Consider the following 21,622-nt stretch of genomic DNA (forward strand, 5'->3'; position numbering starts at 1 on the left):
ACCTAGATTTCCGAGACGCTTGAAACAAAACTCGCGCTTTCAAGACAAACGGAGGACGCAAACTTAGCGAATGCTGGTCACGATCAAACAAAATGTGGAAAAGAAAAATTAACAGTTAAAGTAGAAAGCGGAGCGGGAGACGCCACGGCAGAAATGGAAAAGAAAAATGCAAGGCCAAAGAGAAAATAATAATGAATAGAAGGACAAGCGGAAGAACTGCCAGCCGCAAGCGCGTTATAAAAAGCACCGGCAGCAGGCGGAGATGGCGGCGGAAAGTACCCGGGGCTGTTGAGGGCGACACGGTAAATAAATAAATCACAATCTTACAGAAAGGCAAAAATAAATTAAGGAAGACCCTGCGAACGACTGAAAGCGCCGAAAAGGAAAATCCGACGTTTCCTCAATCGAGCCAGATTGAAGTGTGGCGCCTATACACGACGATTCCGAAATCACAGGGCGGGGCAGAGTTTGAGAACTCCGCGGTCCGAAGGCTACCGCGGCCGTTGCATACACGCAAGACCCGACGGGCAGAGGAGCTATAGGATAACGTCGTCAGAGAGGCCGCCACGACCTGTCCGACGCCGAAGGCTGTGCCGAAAGAAAAATGCGAAATCCCACGAATGAAAGACGCATATAAAGACGGCAAACCGGATAGAGTCAGGGGCGTTCCCTCGCGGGCTTTTTCAGTGAGTACCGTATGGTGACGCGACCATGTATAGGTGGTGACCGACGAAAGCTTGGCATATCAATTATTCGACTTCATTATTATTATTATTATTATTATTATTATTATTATTATTATTATTATTCGCTTGGGTTGCCACGCAGCGTAAGGGCACATTGAAATTAAGTATAAGCATGTAACACATTGTACAATGCGACTTATAATTAAAAATGCGTTGTCCTTACCCCATTATTCATAGTCTTCAGGACGGTCACTATATCCCAACTTCACAACCCTAAATAGACATTCACGCATAGAGTTTCCTACAACTACTACTAGAGGGAACTCTGGCACTGCAATCATTCAGACATCATGGGAATGATGGGAACTATACACGAATTTGTCTCATCTTCGCGCTTGCGGATTCAGACGTTCTTGTGGCTTTGTTTATTACGTTTTATATATATGCCTTCATTGCCCTAAATTTCAGAGCACTCTATGCTTTTCGAAATGCAGAAGACGCTGCGAACACACACCCGCTACTAATTGCACGATTCAGCTTGTCGAGGTGGCCAAATCGAAACGCGCCAAGCGTCTCAGGACACTGCCTTGCCTGCGATAAATTCATAAGGAAGATCTAAGTCGCTGGTGAATGCATGCATCCGTGGCGCAATGGTTTCAATATCGGGCTCCTGTGCTAGAGGTCCTGTCTTCGAATCCAGCCGTCGGACAATTTTAATAATGTTGAATTATTAATTACGCAGTACTTTGTTGAAGATGACGAGTTTACAAAGCCACGAAGCCGTTTTAAGTAAGAAGGACGAAGTTGAGGCAAATCCATGTACTTCCCGTATTTGCCACGCTGGCTGAAGCGCCCCCATTGCAGCTCCCGTAGACACTAGCACCAGAGTTCCTTCTAGCAGTTATTGTATGACACATCCGCAGCCACTGCCGTGAGCGACACAGGTCAACACGCCTCAGGATTAGATCTTTCACGCATACATAAATAGTCGAGAAAGTGTACGGGAGAGAGTCCACTGTTGGTCTCTTAGTTGGTAGAGCATCACATACGCGAATGGCTAGAGAGAGAAAGAGGCAAAGGAAAGACAGGGAGTTTAACCAGAGATTCTCTCCGGTTGGCTACCCTGTACCGGGGGAACGGCAATGGGATGCGATAGGTGTGGAAGATGTGGTTCGCGCTCGTACCAGGCGGCAAAGTTGTATTCGCTTCCACCTTCATTTCTCTTGTTTCTTTATTATTCCTACAACTCAATTACCAAAACATAGAACAGTTTATTTCACCTACGCTATCTTTCATTGTATGTCTACTTCAGGTCGCTTCAACTAAGAAAGACTACGGACTTTCCGTATCCCCCCCCCCCCCCCCCACCCATTCTTCTCTAAGGCGAACACAAAAGTTTCGGCGGTTGGACGCATACGACGACCCGCGCTCCCGGCTGAGACTCGATCGGTCACGTTTAGGTCGGCTTCGACCGGTATACGCAGTCCCGGCGTGCATACCTGTTGGCGTGGCCATGCCCGGGTCCGCCACGTCGATATTGATTCCCTTAGGGGAACGTAAAGCCTCCCTCTCGCCCCTGCGCTTACCCGCTAGGCCTGTTCGTATGCCGGGAGCGTCCGCACCACGGCGTCCGAGGAGACGCACAACGGCGATTTTTATCATCCATGCAGCGAAGAGGTGGGGGGGGGGGGGGCTGCGAAGCGTTGTCGCAGCAGCGCCACAAGCGCGAATGCATCTCTTGGCACCGCTCCAACTCTAGCCGGGACGCTAACCTCTTTTCCACCACTTCCACCACCCCAGCTCCCCCTGCACACTAGGCAGGTCCATGCCGCTTCAGACAGAGAAATCGAAGTGCTATGTCTGAAATTTTTACTTTTAAGTGACAGAGAGCGCTTGGTTACGAGGAAAAAAAAATACAAGAATTCAATTCATATCATAACAACACGGCCGTAGACAAATAAAATGAAAGGAAAATACTTAAAGACAGCGCGAACGCACGTGCGTGTATGCGTTCGTGTTGGCATATCTTGCACTTGAATTATATCAATCATAATGAAAAGCAGAGCGAAAAAAAAAAAGGAACGAGGACATGACAGAAGACAGACGTCCAACCTGGTGTAATAGTATTGCACCAATGATTCCGGTTGAGCAAGTATGTTCAGAACAACAGATAGAGGTTCGGTATTTTAGTGCGGCAACTACGATATCAAGCCGATAGGCAACGAATCCGAGGAAAGTATAATGAGTCCAAATATAGTGCGATGTCGCTAGCTGTCACAACACTCTGTTCCCGTGCCATCTTGTTCTCCACGAGGCGTTGCTCTGCATCGCATGTCGCTGTGCAGGGCTTCTGCACTTCGCAAAGGCGGCAGCGCCACGGTGTGTTGTCCCCGACAGAGCAAAATTTTATTCAACTTTCTTTTTGAGAAACTGAGCTTCCTTCGTAGGTTCGTGCTACTTTCAGGTATGTGCAAACATCGGTTTCATGAAACTTCGTGCAGCTCGCGGAAGTCACCATGGAGCTAATTAGATAAAAATTTTAAAGTTACGCGTATCGAAACAGCTCACATGTCCCGTAACCCCCATATACAATTATTCCATACGAACGTATGGAGATCCCATATGAAAACTAGTATGCTCCCATATATCATACGAGATTATGCGATGTCGGTGTTGCCAAGTATAAGGGATAAAGCGGTAGAGGACCAGTTACGTTTCGAACTAAGAGCGGCACTGTCCCTATCAAAAAATAATTTAAAAAAATGGATGTCCACATAACCTTCGTATCCAAGATTCCCATACGAACATACGGTGTACTATATAAAAACCCTCATGCTTCCATTATATGAAATTGAGGTATATGGGAGTTAGGTGAACCTGTATATAGGGACAGTGCCACTTTAGCACTTCGAAAGCTAACTTGTTCTATACGGTTTAATTCTCGCAGTCAGCGCAAACCGGCCCCCTTGAGACCCCCCCCCCCCCCCTCTCCCTGAAGGATTCCCAACAAATCAAAAACGATCGTGAGGCGGGCGAGGCAGAGATAACAAGAAAAAAAAAAAGAAGGAAGAAGTACAAAAGGGGAGAATCCACCAAAGTAACGCTACGACTAGAAGCAAACCGACAAACCCCGCGCGGGGTACTAACTCCGTCCCTACACGTTCCTCCCTTCACGTCCATCGCAGTGCGTACATCTCCTCGGAGAGGAGAAACAGAAAGCACGAGAAGAGGAGGGAGGGGCAATGACAGGTCCCGAAACAAAAGGACCGTCGCAACTAAAGGGGGCAAACAAACAAAGCAAAAACTGAAAGGTGTATGGCGCGGGCGGAGAGAGGCGAAGCACTCGGTAGGCACGGAGAGCGCTCGCTGTCAATAATAAAGCAGCTGTCGGGCGCTGCGATCCATTATTAAAGGGCTGTCGTGGCCACAGCGTGAATGACGAGGACGCTGCTGCCGAACTGCGCGGTTCCGACGATGCCGAACCCGGGCACGCGCTCGGGTTACGGCCCTCCCTCCGAGGACGCCGCTCCTTATAGGACACACGGAGAGCGCTAGTCTTTATTCCGCGCACGCTCTCTCCCTTCAGCGTGCTCGCGTTCAAACAACTTTGCAAGGCGGGCTTTTACGGGAACCATCACGTTTGGGAAGCTTCGGCGCGATGTAAAAAAACAGTCCTTATAGGAACTCCGCGGAGACATTTCGCTCAAAGCCGAACGAAATCATCAGCATGCCTACTGAATTCCTATGTTGTTTGTACCCGGCGGCTTTTCTTTATTCTTGGGAAACGAGCTTGCTAGGAATTCCTTTAACACAGATAGTGCGATACTGTCGCACCAGTTGGATTGGTTGAAGGGGGCGGATACTCGCATGACAAGTCGCAGCGCAGCGTCAGGTGATCAAGTTTGTTATTCTTCCCTTCAGGGCACACATCGAAATAGCTGAATTAAGCTCGAGCAGCAATGAGGTCATGTCCAAATAGCAGAAATCCTAGGCTTAGAACCCGACTCCAGAAGCACGTTCTCAATTCTGCATCGAAATGTATTGGCGTCTTAGCATTCATCTGTATCAGCACTGTGAAAAAAAAAAATAAGGCATGCGTGTGCGTACGTGCGTGCGTGAAAATGCTTCCGCGCACAATGGACAGGTGGGTGTCCCAACAAAGTGTCATTTGCAAAGTTGGCAGTCGGCGCCATGTCCTCTCTGCCGCGCCCTTCGCGCTTACAGTAGAACTATAGCCGCGTTTACGTGCACGCAACAGTAGCGTATCGCATTTGTTACAGCGCATCCAGGTAACCGTAGAACGCGACGGCGGTTATGTGCATGTGGTGCTCCCCCCTTTGTCCGAAACAATCAGGAACCTGTTTCCGGCGAGTGCTCTTAAAAGGCGAGTGGAGGACAGTAGACGTCCGGCAGCTGTTTCGCTTTTCCTCTCTCCCTCTCGAAGTACTCCCAAGTTTAACACGGCCAAAGGCATGAATCAGATATTAGCCACGAGACCACGAGGCAACCTCACCCATCCATAAGCCCCAACCCAGAAGTCAACGAAGCGTTGACACCGGCTGCTGATGGGTCCACAGCAAGCCGCCCTACCACTAGCTGACAGCCTGAACTAATCATGAAAAAGGCCAACATCAAATGCTGCCGAAGAGCGCCGCCGACCTTCGACTCCTACAGGTTGCTATCCTATCGCATATTCCATACCATCGGAGGTAGGAGTTCCTCGGAGGTAGAAGTGCTGTGGAGGTAGGAGTGCATCTGAGGTAGGAGTGCATTGGACGTGGGAGTGCTGCGGAACGATGCGATATCATGGGCAGGGTATAGCAACCGATTCGACGATTGTGATTGGCCGCGATACAGTCATCACATTCCTATAGTCGAGTCGCCTTGGGAAGACGACGGTATTAAAAGCGGAGACCTTTCGTGCAGCGGGGTCGACGTGTCCTGATGTGAACTCGGACGTTTAACATGCTAATGTGTAATTGTACAAAAGCAAAAAAAAAAGTACACTTGACATTGACACAAGACGACTCATACTATTATGCTCAATGGCGGAAGGACAGACGATATGTGGCGATATTCTTTTTGAAATTGTGAATAACCGTGTTTTCAACAATCGATAGTCTTAACTACTGCATTATTATTAAGGAAGTTCGGAACTTGGTAGGGCACTCCAGTCAGTTTATTTAGATATTCCAGCCCGAATCTCGCACACTTGCAACACTATGAAATAAGTATCGGAACAATTACGGACAGATAGCAGGCAATTCGATAGGATTATGTGAAAAGTTGGGTGCCACGATGAGGATACCAAAATCCATGCGAAGTTAAACACGTACGAAGCTGCGAACATCCACCTGTGTCGTAGGTTATGAGCAAAGTATAAACGTTGTTCACGTCAGGACCTGCAGCTACCGAAGCGATCACAAGGTGTGCACCTTGCGAGACAAATAACAGTGAATAGAGAGAAAACCGCGACGACAAACTTTGCGATCTTGTAGCGTACGGATGTCTGTGTCATCTGGCCATTGTCATTTGGAAAGGAAAAAAAAAACTCTGACTTTGGTTCCCGTTGTTGTAGTCGCCACGACAGTTCAGCACGTAGCAGCGGTATATTCGGTGCCGCTGGTATACTTTCGGGTCACAAACCTCCACTTTATAGCACCGAGCAAGCAAACCGGAAACCACCGAGACATCGAGCACAAGTACAGCGCGCATGATTTGTCATAATCTGCAAAGGCACGCGCACGAGGCCTGTCTCCACATTCATCGGATACGGCGCAGCATCATGCATAGACCCAAACTAGCTCTAAGCAGGCGCTGATCAATGCTCCCTGACTACTCCGTCGGCGCCAAAATGAGGTGACGTCAGAGTTGGAAAGGGGGAAAGTGCACATGTCGAAAAAATTCTACGAGGCGTTGGCTGGGAGCGCTTTCTGAGCGCGGCTCTTATTTGAGAGCCAGAGGTGTGCGGTGCCTCAGAAGGGTGGCGGATTGGGCTAATAGTTGTTTCATTGTGTTACAAACGCGTATAGCAGCAATGTGCATTGGAAGGGTATACAAAGGCGTACAGCAATTGATTACACGGTGTTACCAGGGTGGAAGGTGCCTGGACGCGAGTGCGGCGATCGTGATGATTTTGCATAATTTGTTTCCCGCGCTTGTATTTTTCTGTCTTACTGGCTTTCTTTCTTATCTTTTTCTTTGCATTTCTCCATTGTCTCACGCTGTTCTTGTTGATAGCGGATCTTATTGCCGTACAACTTCCTGCTAACATGCATAAATCGCCGGATATTAAAAAAAACTAAAACTTCACTGCAAGTTGTGTGTTACATATCCTGCCGTTTCCACTTCGCGACGCGCACCTTTGGAACACAGTGTAGCGTGCGTCTTGTGGCTTGCGGGGCGTGAAAAAAAAAAAACGAAAAAAATATGTAAGATCGACGGTGCAAGGAGAGAGGGGAGCAAGCCGGCGGGGAGGGAATAAGGAGTAGGACACGCGCGAGAGGGCAAAAGGACGCGGAAAACACGTACGCTGCAAAGCAAACTAAATCGCTTTTGTCGCCAGCGCTGGGTAGTTGACGCCGGCAGCACAAACACATGCCCAGCAGAGAGAGGAATAGTGAGAAAAATAGACCTCAACGACAAATCCTTGTCGAACACGACCGACAACACCCAAGGGGGCAATTATGTGCAAGCACTCAAGCACCGTTACCACTACACTTTCTCTTTCTTTCTTTCTGTCGTTTTGTCTCGCATTACGTATTTACAATCTTTCTTTTTGCTTCCTATTTGTTTTGCGTTATACATTAATAGCACCAGCTCGCCAACTGTTGAGTTGGCAAGATATTTAGATACCTTTCTACGCGAAGGCGTTGCGAGAGAGAAAATATGCACGTAACTTGCCAGAAACAAATTCGGCAGATATCGCGCTTATGTGGGAATCGAACGTTAAGAGGAAGCTTTAGCTCGGGCCCAACTCCAACGCGGCCTATTCAAATACATGTAAAAACGCAAAAACGTTTTTCTGAGATAACCCCTGGACCGATTTTAATGAAATTTGTTGCATTTGAGAGAGAAAGTTAAATTCTAGTGACTGTTGGAAGCGGAATTTTTATTTAGGGCTTGAGATTTGTTAAAAGGATTTTCAAAAATTCAGACACTTGAAAAAAATAGAAGCACGAAGTTTACAAGCTAATAGCTCTGCATCAAGAACAGATATCGCGATTCTGTAAACGACATCCATTAGATCATTCAAAGCGGACAAATTTGATATGTCAGTTTACATCTTACGTGAATTTGTTACGTTGTTTACGAAGGTTCTGCAAAAGTTGTAATTACACATTACTCCATTTTTTGAGGTTCATGTGTAACATATCAATTTTGTCCGCTTTAGATGTGCTATCAGGTACAATTCACAGAATTGCGATGTCATTTTTCTTGCTGAGTTACGGAGTTGTAAACTTGATAGTTTCGTTTTCTGAAAATTTTCGATTTTTGCCAAATTTTTATAAAAATTTGACGACCTAAATTGAAAATTCAACACCAACAGTCACTAGACTTTAAGCTTTTCTTTTAAATGCAGCAAACCCCGTCAAATTTGGTGCAGTAGTTGCCGAGAAAAATGAATTCTCCTTTTACATGTATTTAGATAGGAGCACCCGAGCTAAAGCTTCCTCTTAAGCAACGCTTTTGATTCAGGTTTACAGAAATTACGCCACCTGTGGGGCCCTGCAAATGTCTCCCTAGAGTCGCATAGACACAAGACTAGCGAGTAGTGGTCTGTACCGAATAGTGCGGCAGTAAGTAAATTGGCCATAGTATTTATTCGGTAAGACCGGAGCTAGAAGGCCCGCACCTACAAAGTGGGAGAAAGAAGCAAATAAATCATTGCTTTAAATATGCTCCCTGCAGTATGAAAGATCGAGCAGCCCAGAAAAACAGCGTCACTATATATAGGGAGTTATAAGTCGAGGAGCAAACGGACAGGGTATACGTCAGCCGTGTCAGCAGCCTCCGTTTTACCCATTGTCGAGAGATGCGACTTCTCGAAAACTAAACTTGATTTGCAGCCGATTTTATTCCCTCTAACAGTAAGGACAGTAATGTTACTCCCAGCTGGTGAGGTGAATATTTCGGGCCGGAAAGGTTTAAAAGGCACTGTGCGCTGCGTAAGAGAGAAAGGAAATGACATATAAAAGGCAGGGAGGCTGCATGACCGCAGTATGCAGTCCGGTCGGGAGCGAAGGGGCAGAAAAAAAAAGAGAGAAAACAAGAGAAGATGTAAAGATAATCTGCCCGCACAAGCACGAGGAAGGCTCCTGACCACGACCCATAGTTTTTCATATATACGGCGTGATCACTTTGAACTTTCCCAGAACTTACGAAAATTTCCTGTTTATAAAAATTGTTGTCCTTGAGCTGGATTATTCCAAGAGGCGGACACAATTACAGCATCACAGAAAAAAGAAAAACGAATTCTCGACCTGTAAATACAAACTACAAAAGCTGTCTGAAAGATTTAACTGCGACTCTTCTGCCCTTTTTAGGATATACGTGTCGATAAGATATATCATTTCAACGTATTCCAGTATATATAGGGTGTTCCCCGTAACTGCCACGTAGCTGGACAGAACCAAGGTGATGTTGTTTGCCGTCACTAGGATAAACTCAGATTATTATTTGAATTCCGCCTAATTACATAATCAGTCTTAAATAAATCAACTTTCCAAATAATATGATTAGATGAAAAGTGTCAATGAGAAAATTGTGGAGCGACACGAAAACTTTCGATACAGCTTTCCGCTGCTCAATACGTGCTACAGAAAAGTTTTGCAAGCATGAAAGAAGCCCGAAAATACAGAAAAAATTGCCGCGCGACTGGCCGCTTGAGGCACTTTGCGTGCATTCGCGGGCTTCTCTGATACTTGGAAAAACACTGCTCATCGTCCGCTTTAAATATAATGCAAGCCGAGCATCAGAGACATCAAATAATGTCAGAACATAGCAAAACACACGGATGTGTGCTTGTAGGCACTGTGGCATCAATCTGAGTCACGCTTCCAGAAGCCTGCAGAAACAGTGAGTAGGAGACCGTATGTGCGCGTTGTTATGCTACTTACTTACAATTCTTCGTACTCTTTTCAAGCACACAATTGGTGTTTTCCATAAAGTAGACATAGATTAAGACTTGCGCATGCGATCGTTCATTTATAGAACGCGTAGTTTTCTATAGTGGAGACACCGACGCCAGTACTGATGCCATTGGCAGCTGAACGAGGTGCTTGTTTAAGCTGCAGTTGTATCAAATTGTTGTCCATTTGGGATAAGAGGCAAACAGTGAAACTAGGAAGCTAAATAATGAGTTAGCACAACAATGTGTAAAAATATACCCATGTGCGTAGTAACGTTCACTTTAGGGAAGCGCATGCCGACGAGTGCGACGCCTTCATGAACGGCGCTGCAGCGTAACGATATATAGTATGCCGTGTCGTGGCTTCTCGCTTTTTGTGTGCGCACTGAATACGAAATGAAGAAAGTGTATTTCAAATCTGTATGGACAAAACTGAACTGCACAAGCAGTTTTCTTCATCCTAATGCCGTACTTAGCATCACGTCAGTCGCTCAGGTCGGCCGGCAGCACAGACGGACGAAATCGGAGACTGCGGTATAGGCCTATAACCTCGGCTGAACGCGATCGGCATCAGCTCCAACTGTGCGCGGCTGCCGAGAGCTGAAGTTCGTGCAACCGACCACGCAACACCCCTTCCTACTCGTCCCTTGCCCGTCCACACAGAACGTAACTCCTTGCGACACCAACTTCTCACGCCAAACACTATAGCTCACGATCGCCGGCTCCTCAACGCTTTTGTCTGCCATCCCAGCATGCTGTGCGTATGCCGTCTTTCACGTCATAACGCAATGTGGCTAGTAGCTGAGGGGCAGGCAAGGCAGGTGGTTCGAGGGAATCAACAAAATCCATTCGCAAAAACAGAGACTGCGAAACTCGTAAACCTGCTTTTTTCGAGGAGATGGTGGAATTAAGGGTGCAAAAGAACGTACGCCCCGGCGAATTTCATGCGACAACCGCGTTGACATCGAGAAATCACCGAAGTTGGCCTTTAACCTAAACGAAACCGCCGCTCATATGCAGCGATTTGCTACCATTTATGTGCTGATGACAAGGTGGACATTGGATCCGACGTGCTCGGCCGAGCCGAACGTGCAGAGCACCGCGTCCACGACGGGAGTGCATGCGGCGTTATTTATTATTTATATAAGCGCGCGCACGTCCAGCTTGACACACGCAGTACATGCAAAAAAGGCGAAGGAAAGAAAAAAGCAGCAGCGTGTATAGAATGGCTTTGCAGAAAGCCAAAAAAAGAAAAGAAAAAAGACAAAGGAAAGAAGAAAACAACAGCGTATATAGAATGGCACTGCAAGAAGCTGAACGGATCCATATGTGTCTACGTTAAAACGCTGGGTGGCTGGTCGCGGCGACGTTCCTTTCGGTCGATCACGCTTCAGAATGGCTTACTGGTGCAAAAGAGGGGCCAAGCGGTCGACGACCTCAAAGCGCAGGCGGCGCCGCAAGGCGTTGAGGGCGTTTGCACCGCTGAATGCCCGCCACGCAACAGAGACGCGCAATCCCTCGATCCCGAGCTCCCATAAGCAGATGTTTGAGTGGAGTCATTACGAAAGTCCGGATACGCCCCACAGTAACGCGAATGTGAAACTATGTGGCAATATCTGGTAGGCGACGGTGACGCAGACAAGAGCGCTCGGAAGTCTGCGTTCGCACTCCTTTGAACCTATTATGGAACAACATGGCCTCGCTTGTTATACAGCGTCTCTGCGCGCTTTTGGCCTAAAAAAAAAAAAAAGCCATTGTTTACGACCTTCCGCCCATGTGGGAGCATGCAGAAGTGAAGGAGAAGAAAGAAACGGAAGTGTGGTTCCCTACCACAGAGTTTCCTAGAAAAACTATTAGAGGGAATTCAGGCGCCGCGGGTGTTCCGTTAACAGCCGCTTTATCCGCTATACTAAGGAGCTCACGTACCCGCTTTACCACAGCGAATGAAGATCGGTACATGGATTTGTCTAACCTCCGTGCTTGTACGTGGCTTCAAACGCTGTGGTGACTTCATTATGAGGCTTTAGGTTTCTAAACTTCGACGCACTCACAGTTTTATGCACGCCAGCAAGGCAATGAGTCTTTGCTCACACACACGATCGTTGCGATATATGGCGTTTGTAACTCACTATCTTGCTGAAAATTATTCATTCTGAGTGCCACAAAGCCAGTTTGAAATCAAAAGGTCGAACTTTGGGCAAATTCATGCACTGCTGATCAAATCATATATGCTGGCTAAATGGCCACACACCTGCACCTTTCGTATACATAGGCGAGCGCCGGGGTTCCCTTTAGGAATTTACGTAGGAAACTATGTAGGGTTCTGAGAACGAGAGTATAGAAACAACGATCAAGCAGGCACCGCGCGCATGCGCGCACTGATATAAGCAGCCAACAAAAACTTCAATCGCGCGTTATATTCCCACAGCCGTGGCGCTTCGCGGCCAAATTGAAGGCTGGTCCGATCGTATGCGCCATGTTTGAAGGTACAATTTACAAATTAAATTAGGGGGTGGTAGGTGCCGAAACCATGATCTGATTATGAGGCACGCCGTAGTGGGGGTCTATGGATTAATTTTGACCACCTGAGGTTCCTTAACGTGCACCTAAATCTAAGAACACGGGTGTTCTTGCATTTCCCCCTCCATTGAAATGCCGCCGTAGCCGGGATTTGATCCCGCGACCTCGTGCTTAGCAGCGTAACACCAAAGCCACTAACTTACGCAATCACGGCGTGTAAGAAGGGACGATCTTGAATCTGGCTCATATTATGGTGCGCACATCAGGAACTTGTTGTAACTGCATTTTCTTAACAATATTTTTATCTTTTCTGTTTTCTTCTTGTTTTTCTTTTTCTCTACCAAGCAATCTCGAATAGTGTTTTAGAGAGGCCCAGATATCTGCCGTCACAGAATACATTCACGTTCGAAGCCTGTGTATTCGGAGTCCCTCACTACGGCGTGCCTCATAATGAAATCGTGGTTTTGGCACGCAAAACCCCAGAATTCCATTCAATTCAAAGTTTATGTAAAGGCGAACTGCGAAAAAAAAAAAAAGAAAACAAACATCTCTCTGGCTAAACTGGCTCTGAGTTGCATATACAATCTGAGTAACCATCGCAAAACTGCAGAGCTAGTAATGGCAATGGACGAAAAAAAAAATGAATATGTTGTACATTTCAAATACCACCAGATGACGCGGCCATCCAGGAAGATAAGTTAAGGCGCGGAACCGCCGTGTGCGTGGACTTTCTAGCCACATATATATTATGTCGAGGCGCTGATGCGAGCATGTGTTCGCACAATCTGGTTAAGCAAGTACTTCTTCAGAATCTTAACAGACAGATTTGACAATAAGAACTGACTTTAAAATGTGTCACTGGGACTTTGTTAGGTCTGAGGAGATTAGCATAGCATTGCTATGCTAAACTTCTCAGATTCAACAAAGTCGGTACTGCCCAGCCCTGCCGATGTAGCTGGAAAAGTTGTCGGAATGCAAAAAACTTAAGCTAGCTTTCTTTTTGCTTCTGCTTTAGACTTCCAGACTTAAGCCTGCCACCTGGAGCGGATCAGAAGACGGACCTGAGTGCAAGACTATATAGCAGCTGGGGTTCTGAAAGCAGGGGATACGTTCCGGGCTATAGCCTATAGGCTATAGCCGCGGCTGCACCATCGCCGTCTATAGACGGCGATGGTGCAGCCTTCGCGTTATGGAAGAAGCTTAGAAGGCTACACCCGTTCGCAGAATCCCAAATTCAGTTGACGAGTGTCGACCGTGCTATCGTTATCCTTTGCATTTTAATATTAGCTTTATTATATTATTTTTTTCTTCTTGCAGCATCAGCAGCTGAAGGCTTATCCGCGCTTTGCCGCTTTCGTTCGGTTTTCTTTGTGCGCAGGGGCGATCTTCAAAGAACCCGTACAAGCGTGCTTAACCTTTAAAATTTGTTTCAATTTTCTGTAAATTGATCATTAAGCTCACTGAATATGGTATTTTCTTTATTTACTTGATGCTGTCAAGAACGGCCAGCTGCAGTGCAAGTTTTGCCGGCCAGTTGCGACAGTGGCCGCAACTTTCCTGGAGCGCCGCCGCCAACCATTAGCTACGGCGTGACTAAGTCGACTTTGTGTCGGGAACAATACGCGCGTCCTTCACTCTCGGTAGCTTCAGCTAGGATGCGTTTGACGAAGCAGGCTTTGTGCTGAAACCGCCACCGTTACGCTCTAGCCTCGTCGCCGTTGTGACTGAATGAGTTCGGCGGGCCAACTATTGTTACCGAACCCACCAACGCGGACCTGATCTGCTATGAGTGGGGGAGTTGCCTCGGGAACGTCGTCGGAGACCTCTTCCCACGCGCCGACCAAGACGCAAGACAATGGCTACCCGGGCGCACTGCGAGGGTCCGCTCCGAGTTCTACGAAATACGAAATCCATGTGATGTCGGTTTCGGACCGTAAACCTGTGTGTGTGTGTGTGTGTGTGTGTGTGTGTGTGTGTGTGTGTGTGTGTGTTTGTAAACCGTCCCGCGGAGAGGCGGCGTGTTTACGATGACTGGTTTCCACCACCTTGGAATCGGGGGAGGACCGAGTGTTTATAAACGGCTGTTGTGCGGATGCTCGAGACACTTTCTTCAGCAGTCATGTTAGACTGAGACACTCTCTGAAGCAGTCGTGTTAGACTGACGTACTTTCTCTCGCAGTCATGCTACACTAATGAACTGCATGTAAATACTGTAAATAAACCCATATTCCTCGTTCTCGATGAGAAGCAGTACTTCCCTTAATCAACGTCCTCAGCGTGGATAAGTTGGACGACGGCATGGGCCAGCTACCTTCGAATTCATGCCGGACTCCAACCTTGACAACGGATCACGAGCGATGGGATTGAGCCCCCAATCATAACAATGCTTAAGGTATGGTTTTATAATTGATGTCTTCCTGGCTTGTGTTATAATTAATGTTTTTTCACTGTCTGTGCTGCCTTACTTTTCGTGACTACCATGTACAGGATGTCGCAATTGAAACTCTGGTTTCAGGACCTCTTCCTATATATTCAATTCTCAAAAAACCGCACACACACACACACACACACTAAATATATATATATATATATATATATATATATATATATATATATATATATATTAATGCAACCAGATTCTGAAGCTGACAACACGCTTGCGTATGCGGCAGCCCTCAGATAACCTGGTAAGCGGCGATCCTTCAGTTTAGCCCTATATAACGCTTCCGCTATCTAGAATAAAGGCACGTCCACGCTTACGGCAAACATGCCGTAACGGCAAAGCGCTCTCCGGTGGCTAGAACGTCTGCCGCGCGAGAGGTGTCCAAAGTAGACGGCAGTTCGGCCGGAGCACCGCCCGCCGCACGAACGACGGGATAAATATACGACCGCGAAGATGCGCGCCTCCGTCGCCGGCGTCGCAAACACATTTTGCTTCTGCTCCAAGCAAAATAATTTCCGCCGGATAAAGTGATGCGCAAATTGCACATTTTATGAAACACGATATCCACTGTCAAACGTTAAACACGGACCAGAGCTCAGATACTTGTCGAGCTCGGCTGCAGTGCGCGGCTACCGACGGCAGACGACCGGCTGGGCTGTGCTCGCATAGCAGCTGGCGACGCTGCCGCTAATATTAGCGCGTTTTCTTCTTTTTGTATAATTATTGCGAAGAGCGAGAACATCGGTAAGAAAATATTGCGGCTTGTAAGAGTCGGTGATTCATTCCGAAGCGCCGTCAGCTTTAGCATTGAAAAGGAAAAGGCCTAGCGACGATATCGGCGCCGTCGGTGCCAGAGTCGGTCGCTGATTAGCCACTTCACTGTACGACTGCCGCACAAATGTGTCTCGGACTCATCCTGTCTACGGCAAAGAAATCTTGCCGTTCGCTAGCAAAACTACCGTAGAACGGCGGTCTGCGAACGGCTAACGGCGTGCGGCTAGTTGCCGTGCCGGTAACGTTAACGGGCCTTAAGTTATTGAGAACAGCCTCTACCGTTCGGCTTCAACACACACGGCGACCGAGCATGCTAGCAGTATACATTCTACTCATCTTGAGGCAGTCTTCGGTGCCAAAATAGTTCTAACCGATTTCACGTCCTCTTTACTGAAGGATGTTCGGTCACAACTGGAAACAGGGAAGCCTATATGTATACGTACGTGACTGCATCAAGTAGTTTCCCGGCAGAAAAGGTGTCGTACAGCGGATAAGGAATCAGGGCCGCTATGTTGTAGGCGTTCGAAAAGCCCAAGTTCAGTTTCGTCTCACGCGATTGTCCTGGTCGAGCCGATATAGCGCCGTATAGGCCAATCTAGGCCAGTCGCGCGAGGCGAAACCGGATGTGGGCTTTTCGAATGCGCACAAAATAGCGACCCACTGCAGAGTGGTCACTTCACCAACATGCTTCACCAGGCAGAAAGCGCAGATCGAAATAGAAGATAACAGCAATGCCAAGATGCAGTTAGCTTTGTTGATGCTTCGCTTGGAAAATTGGTCCGCCAATGTATTGTGTTCTGTCGAAAGAACGACAGGGTATATAGGGATGACAACAGCCGCAAGGCGTTAACATGAATATCCAATTTTGCCTCGGAAGCACCGTGGAAGTTAACAGCTGTGCACTTTCGTACACAGATTAGTTTGATGGCTTAAAGTCTCACAGAAACATTGCAGGGGGCTGCTGAAGAGGCCGCATTGGGGGTCTCCCGAATTAATTCTGACCGCCTGGGATTCTTCTACGCGATCACAAAGCGCACTAATACCAGCGTTTTTGAATTCCGCCATGTTTGGAATGCACTTGCCCGTGCACGGGAGTCGAAGTCACGCCCTCATGCTCGAGTTGGAAGACTATGATGCGCCAAGCAGTGGGGCCTTGTGCGTTCAGCCCGTGACACATGTACCTGCACGCTTTGAAAATCTTGCGAGTAGCTAGAGCTGTGACTATTAACAGGTCTGAAAGTCTTGTGAAGCGAACTGTACTACTGAGAGGGCGCGCTTGCGGTGTAATCAAACAAAGTAATCAAACGCAACAGCAGCGACTTTTCATCAGAAAATATTAGACAAGCTTTTATTTTAACAGCGACGCTGCTGCCGACGACAAGGAAGGAGTGTCCCTTCAAACGGCCGCGAACACGTGCGACACTTCGACACTTGCCATCGCGGTAGGGCTCGCATGAAACTCCCGTGGTTCAAGTATTCAAGAGCTCGCCAAGCGCTTGATACACGTCTTAATTTTTTCTGCAACTATCTCCACGCCATGCATCATTCGCTCCGGTAGGGGGATCGGCTATCACGGACGCATGCGTTGTCTGTCCTTTGCCTTCAGCGGCTCAGTACATTTAGCCACCGCGGTAGAGCTGTCGTATAAGCACAGAGATAAGATTCGGCCGCGTCCGTGTCGGCGTCATTGCTGTGATTCAAGAAACGCGGCCACATTCTCGCGTGTTCACCTTAATTGTCTGCTCATCGCTGTGCACATGGAGCTGACTGCTTCCATACACAATCGGTGCACGACAAACCCGCGCAGAAACAGCCGCTGCAATCTAACCTCCGTCATCACAGGAAAATATCGCAACGATGCAAACAAAAGAAAAGTACCAGCTTGCAGGTAGAGCTACGGAAACGCGGAGAAGACACACCTTCTAGCGGCCGAGATAGAAACCGCCGACATCTCAATTCTGAGCCAGCGCATAACATAACGCACACTGTGCTCAAGCCATAAAGAAATACCCTAATTTGGCCATAAGGGCGAAGCAACGAATGCGATAGCAACATGTTAGAATATTACACGAAGTGAGGCTGGGCTTCCCCCCAGCACCCGCAGTACACAAACGAAGACCTAAAGGATGTACCAAATGAAGTGCGGCCGAACATAGCAGTTGCTCCCATACCCGGAAACATGAGCCCCCAATACGATCAAGGCCGCCGACAATTAAGCGCGAGTCCAGAATGTACAAAACCAGAATGCGAATAATTCCGAGGTGGTCTTCACCGACGCAGCATGCTGTAAGAAAAGCAGATGCGCACTAGCGGCAGTAGGTAACCGCAGCGAAGCTGGTCTCATAACCTGCGCAACTGCAACCGCACACTTGTGGGACACGCCAGAGGCGATCGCCCTAGCTTTCCATGCCAAGGACATATTAGGCTCACCCTCGGTAGTAACCATAGGCTCCCAGATAGCATGCCGGCTCTTTATGGTGGGGAGAGTCCCACGATGCGTTCAGAAAGTAGATAAGATAGCCCACCAGCACAAGCTGATTTGGTGCCCGGGCCATGAGGGCTGGCAGGTAACGAAAGAGCGGATAGCGCAGCTCGCGAACATAACCACCGAGCGGCTACTCCGCCTCAACCCCAATCCCAATATCAGTTTTCCGACAGACTGCGTGACATCCTATAACACCGGCGTCGCGAGCGACGGGGAATGCGCCCCCCCCCCCCTCCCAATACATATATGGATGGCGGGGCTCGAACGATTTGCGATGATTAGAGACAGACACGTATCGAAATCTACACCGACTACATGCCATGTTCCCCATGGCCTACCACAATATGTGCCCGTGGTGCGGAGGCAGACCCACTTTCGCCCTCATCTCGTGGGAATGCGAATCTCAGCCTCCCAAAATCAGGGAACCCGCCCGGTCGAGAAATATCTTTCAACGGGAGCAGTGAGAGAGAGAGAGAGAGAAACATTTATTTCATTCCGGCCCCCTGTCCGGGGCTACTAGAGAGACTCGGCTTGCCAGCGACGACCGACAGGCGAAACCAGCAGCACTTCTCGGCCAGGTCAGGCGTGCAGCGGAAGCCATGTGGAGTCCTGGCCTGACGGTATTACCCACCTGCTCCTCCTACACCCCTTCACTTCAATGCAGTTTCTATGTATATATGTATATATACACGAAGTGCAGACACGTAGCTGTAGTGGCAGTATGAATTGAAGTAAACGTAAGATAAGTAAAAACGAGCGGTTGTGCTACGAGTCCTCTGTTTGAATCCTGTCATCAGATAGCGTCATTTATATTCATCAATTCAGGCCAACGTCTTTCTTAGAGACATTACCGCCACTTTGCCGTATCGGGTATCCTCTCTCCTGGGCCGATCCCGGAGCTAGTGTACAGCCGCGCCAATAAAATTACATTGTTTTCATGTTTGAGCTAGCTCTGTTATGGTTTTGCACTATTAATGTTTAAGTTTGAGAAGATTTCAGATAAAAGACACGCGCTACCGGTGTTTTGTGTCAGGACACTTGTTTGTGGGCTGCCATTGTCAAAATTCTTAGGAATATGCTGTCAAGAATGTAAGGCCTGGTATGAGCAACTTTAGTGATAGAACGTTGTGGCAATATAACCTGCATATGCCGCATGTAATGGCTTGTCGCATATATATATGCCTAAATATATGCGAAACCTCACGACGACGGCAAAATTTTGCTTAGAGTGTCCATGCAGTTGCTATCCCAATAAATTCTTATACACACCTACCCACTCTCCCGAATATTCGTGAAGTTTACAAACTTGGGGCGGTTTAACGTAAGACTATTCGAATCTGTCTTTATTCCAAATCGGCCATTAGCGATTAGACGATAGGCCAAAATCGGGCTCCGCCCATTGGTACGTGGCGCCTGCGCATACGGCCAGGACTGGAACCATTCTGACCTATGATGGAGAGCTAATGGAAGATTTGGGATAAAAACAGATTGGAACAGCTTAACGGTACACCGGAATAAAGCTCGTATTACGGTTTTACGAATGTTGCCTCAACTATTGCGAAAATTCAGTTCGCGAAAAAGATTTAAAGGCGTAAAATGGTATAGGCTGGCGCCAGATGACAAAAATTTGCATACAAAAAGGAATTTGTATCTGTGTCAACCCTTTGTAGCTGCACTAGTCAACTCTACCATATACTAGAGGCGTACCCCTTGAGGCAAGAGGTACTTGCCTCAAGCAAGTTTATTCATAAAAACTCATGCAGCCGGTGAAATCGGCAAAACATAGTCGCTGAAAAAATCATGTGAAAAAGTCTACATGTAAATCATCCTTAATAAAGTGCGGATGTATCCAATAAAATGTGTGTGCTCAAGGCAAACTTTAATAAAATGCTCGATTTTACCCACCGTTTCGTGATGGCAGCGTATTTTCAGGTGTTTTAGTGCTCACAGGTTGACAGGTATGCTAATAACAAGCGGCTGCCGTGCGAAACCAGCGACGTCCAAGCGAGAAACAACGCGATTTGCAAAGGCGCCACACGGATGTGCGCCGACCTAGAACCGCTCCCACCGCAACAATTTCTACGCCACGGTTTCTTCAGCTTGTTTTCCGCATCCGTTGCCGGGCGAGCAGTTGGCGAAACCGTTCAACGACGCACACTCATCGCCGACAGAGAAGCAAGGAAGTGATCCAGCCGACAGATACCCGCTCTAGTGAACCGGTTTTCTATTTGTTGCCTTTTTCTTACGCCGCGGGAGACCGCACCACGTGGAACAGCGAGCCACCACTTCCACACGGATGTTACGAGACTGTCGCGATAGGCGAGCTGTCCCGTGTTCGAGCATTCAAGACATCGTAACCCTTCCGCGACGGCAATCGCAGACGCAATTCTGGCCAGGCCGACCAGCTGCGTCGTTCCGGCAACCGGCGCCTCAAACACATACGCACACGCGCGCGCGCTTGTCATGCGTGACGGCGGTTGTCCATTCAAAGTGCTCCCCTCTCACACCGCGAAGGACACGACAGCGGACGCCTGTTGCGAACAGCGATCGCCCAGAAGCACGCCAGACGTCGCCAAGGGGTTTCTTCGAAAGCCCCGAAATCAGCGCGAGGCTTGCTTGGAACCTCGCCCGCAAGCCGGAGGCGTCGCGCAGACTTGCCGCCGCCTCCTCCGAGCAAGGCGCGCCGCCGAAAGAGCTGTCGGCTCAATTTGGAGCACGATCGACACGCACATATCACACAAACAAAGCTCGCGTAGCACCACAGGCACCACTTTTTGAAGACGTTTTTCGGTGGCAGGGCTCGCGGATGATCCAAGACGCTCGTCCAAGAACTGCGCGCAGGCATGTCGTGCGCCTTGGTGTTTTCGGGAGTACACCGCGACGGCTCACCTGAGACTTGGTTCTGGCGTGCGGCCGTCTGGACAACGTAGTCGGTGCCATCGGCGTCTAGTCGCGGCTTCATGGATCGCTGGCCGGCATGCTGCTGTAGCTGCGGTCGGGAATCGCTCGCGCGTCGCCGCCGCCGCAGCATCAGGTCATCCTGGGTTAATGCATGGGACGTTCCCGCGTCGCTTTCAACTTTATCAGCGCACACCGGAGCCTATCGGAGTCGAGCGCCTGCGACAGATCTCTACACGCACTCATCACGCCGCAGTACGTCGTCCGTGCTCGCTACGGCGAGACACCAGCGGCGAAAGAGACGGCCGAGATGCGCATGCAGCGCCATCTAGCCCCGCTATTACAAAACATAGTGTGATTTCGGTAAGGGCGCGGGGTTTGAAAATGCGACTGGGCTCCTGGCAGAGAGCAAGACGACGAAGGACCTCAGACAGAAAGGTTAATTAAGGCCATGTCGGGTTGGCTAAAATATATACGAAATAACTCAATGCCTTTCCACTCTGTGAAGATGAATGACCAGCGAAGCTGCGTATCTGGGCCCCTTAATGGCGAGCTGCACCACCGCCGCTGGTCGGCCCGGTATTTTACTATCTTCGTGATCGGCCCACGTATGGGGAGCGCTTGACGCCTGCTTCACCTATTCCGCAGGGCTGGCCCGACATCGCACAAACTTCGGGATCGGCCCC

General features: G+C 48.5%; 1 protein-coding gene across 1 annotated transcript in view; it reads right to left on the minus strand.

The window, feature by feature from the left end:
* The window catches only part of LOC126531012 (beta-1,3-galactosyltransferase 1-like), a 128,272-nt gene extending 107,052 nt beyond the window's left edge, over nt 1-21,220 (minus strand). Inside the window, exon 1 of the mRNA XM_050178372.3 lies at nt 20,928-21,220. Within this exon, the coding sequence (XP_050034329.1) occupies nt 20,928-20,978 (51 nt within the window). The 5' untranslated portion in view covers nt 20,979-21,220. The remainder of the gene's footprint in view (nt 1-20,927) is intronic.
* Nucleotides 21,221-21,622: the final 402 nt, after the last annotated feature.

The sequence above is a fragment of the Dermacentor andersoni genome, chromosome 5 (assembly GCF_023375885.2).
Source record: "Dermacentor andersoni chromosome 5, qqDerAnde1_hic_scaffold, whole genome shotgun sequence".
Taxonomy (NCBI): Eukaryota; Metazoa; Arthropoda; class Arachnida; order Ixodida; family Ixodidae; genus Dermacentor; species Dermacentor andersoni.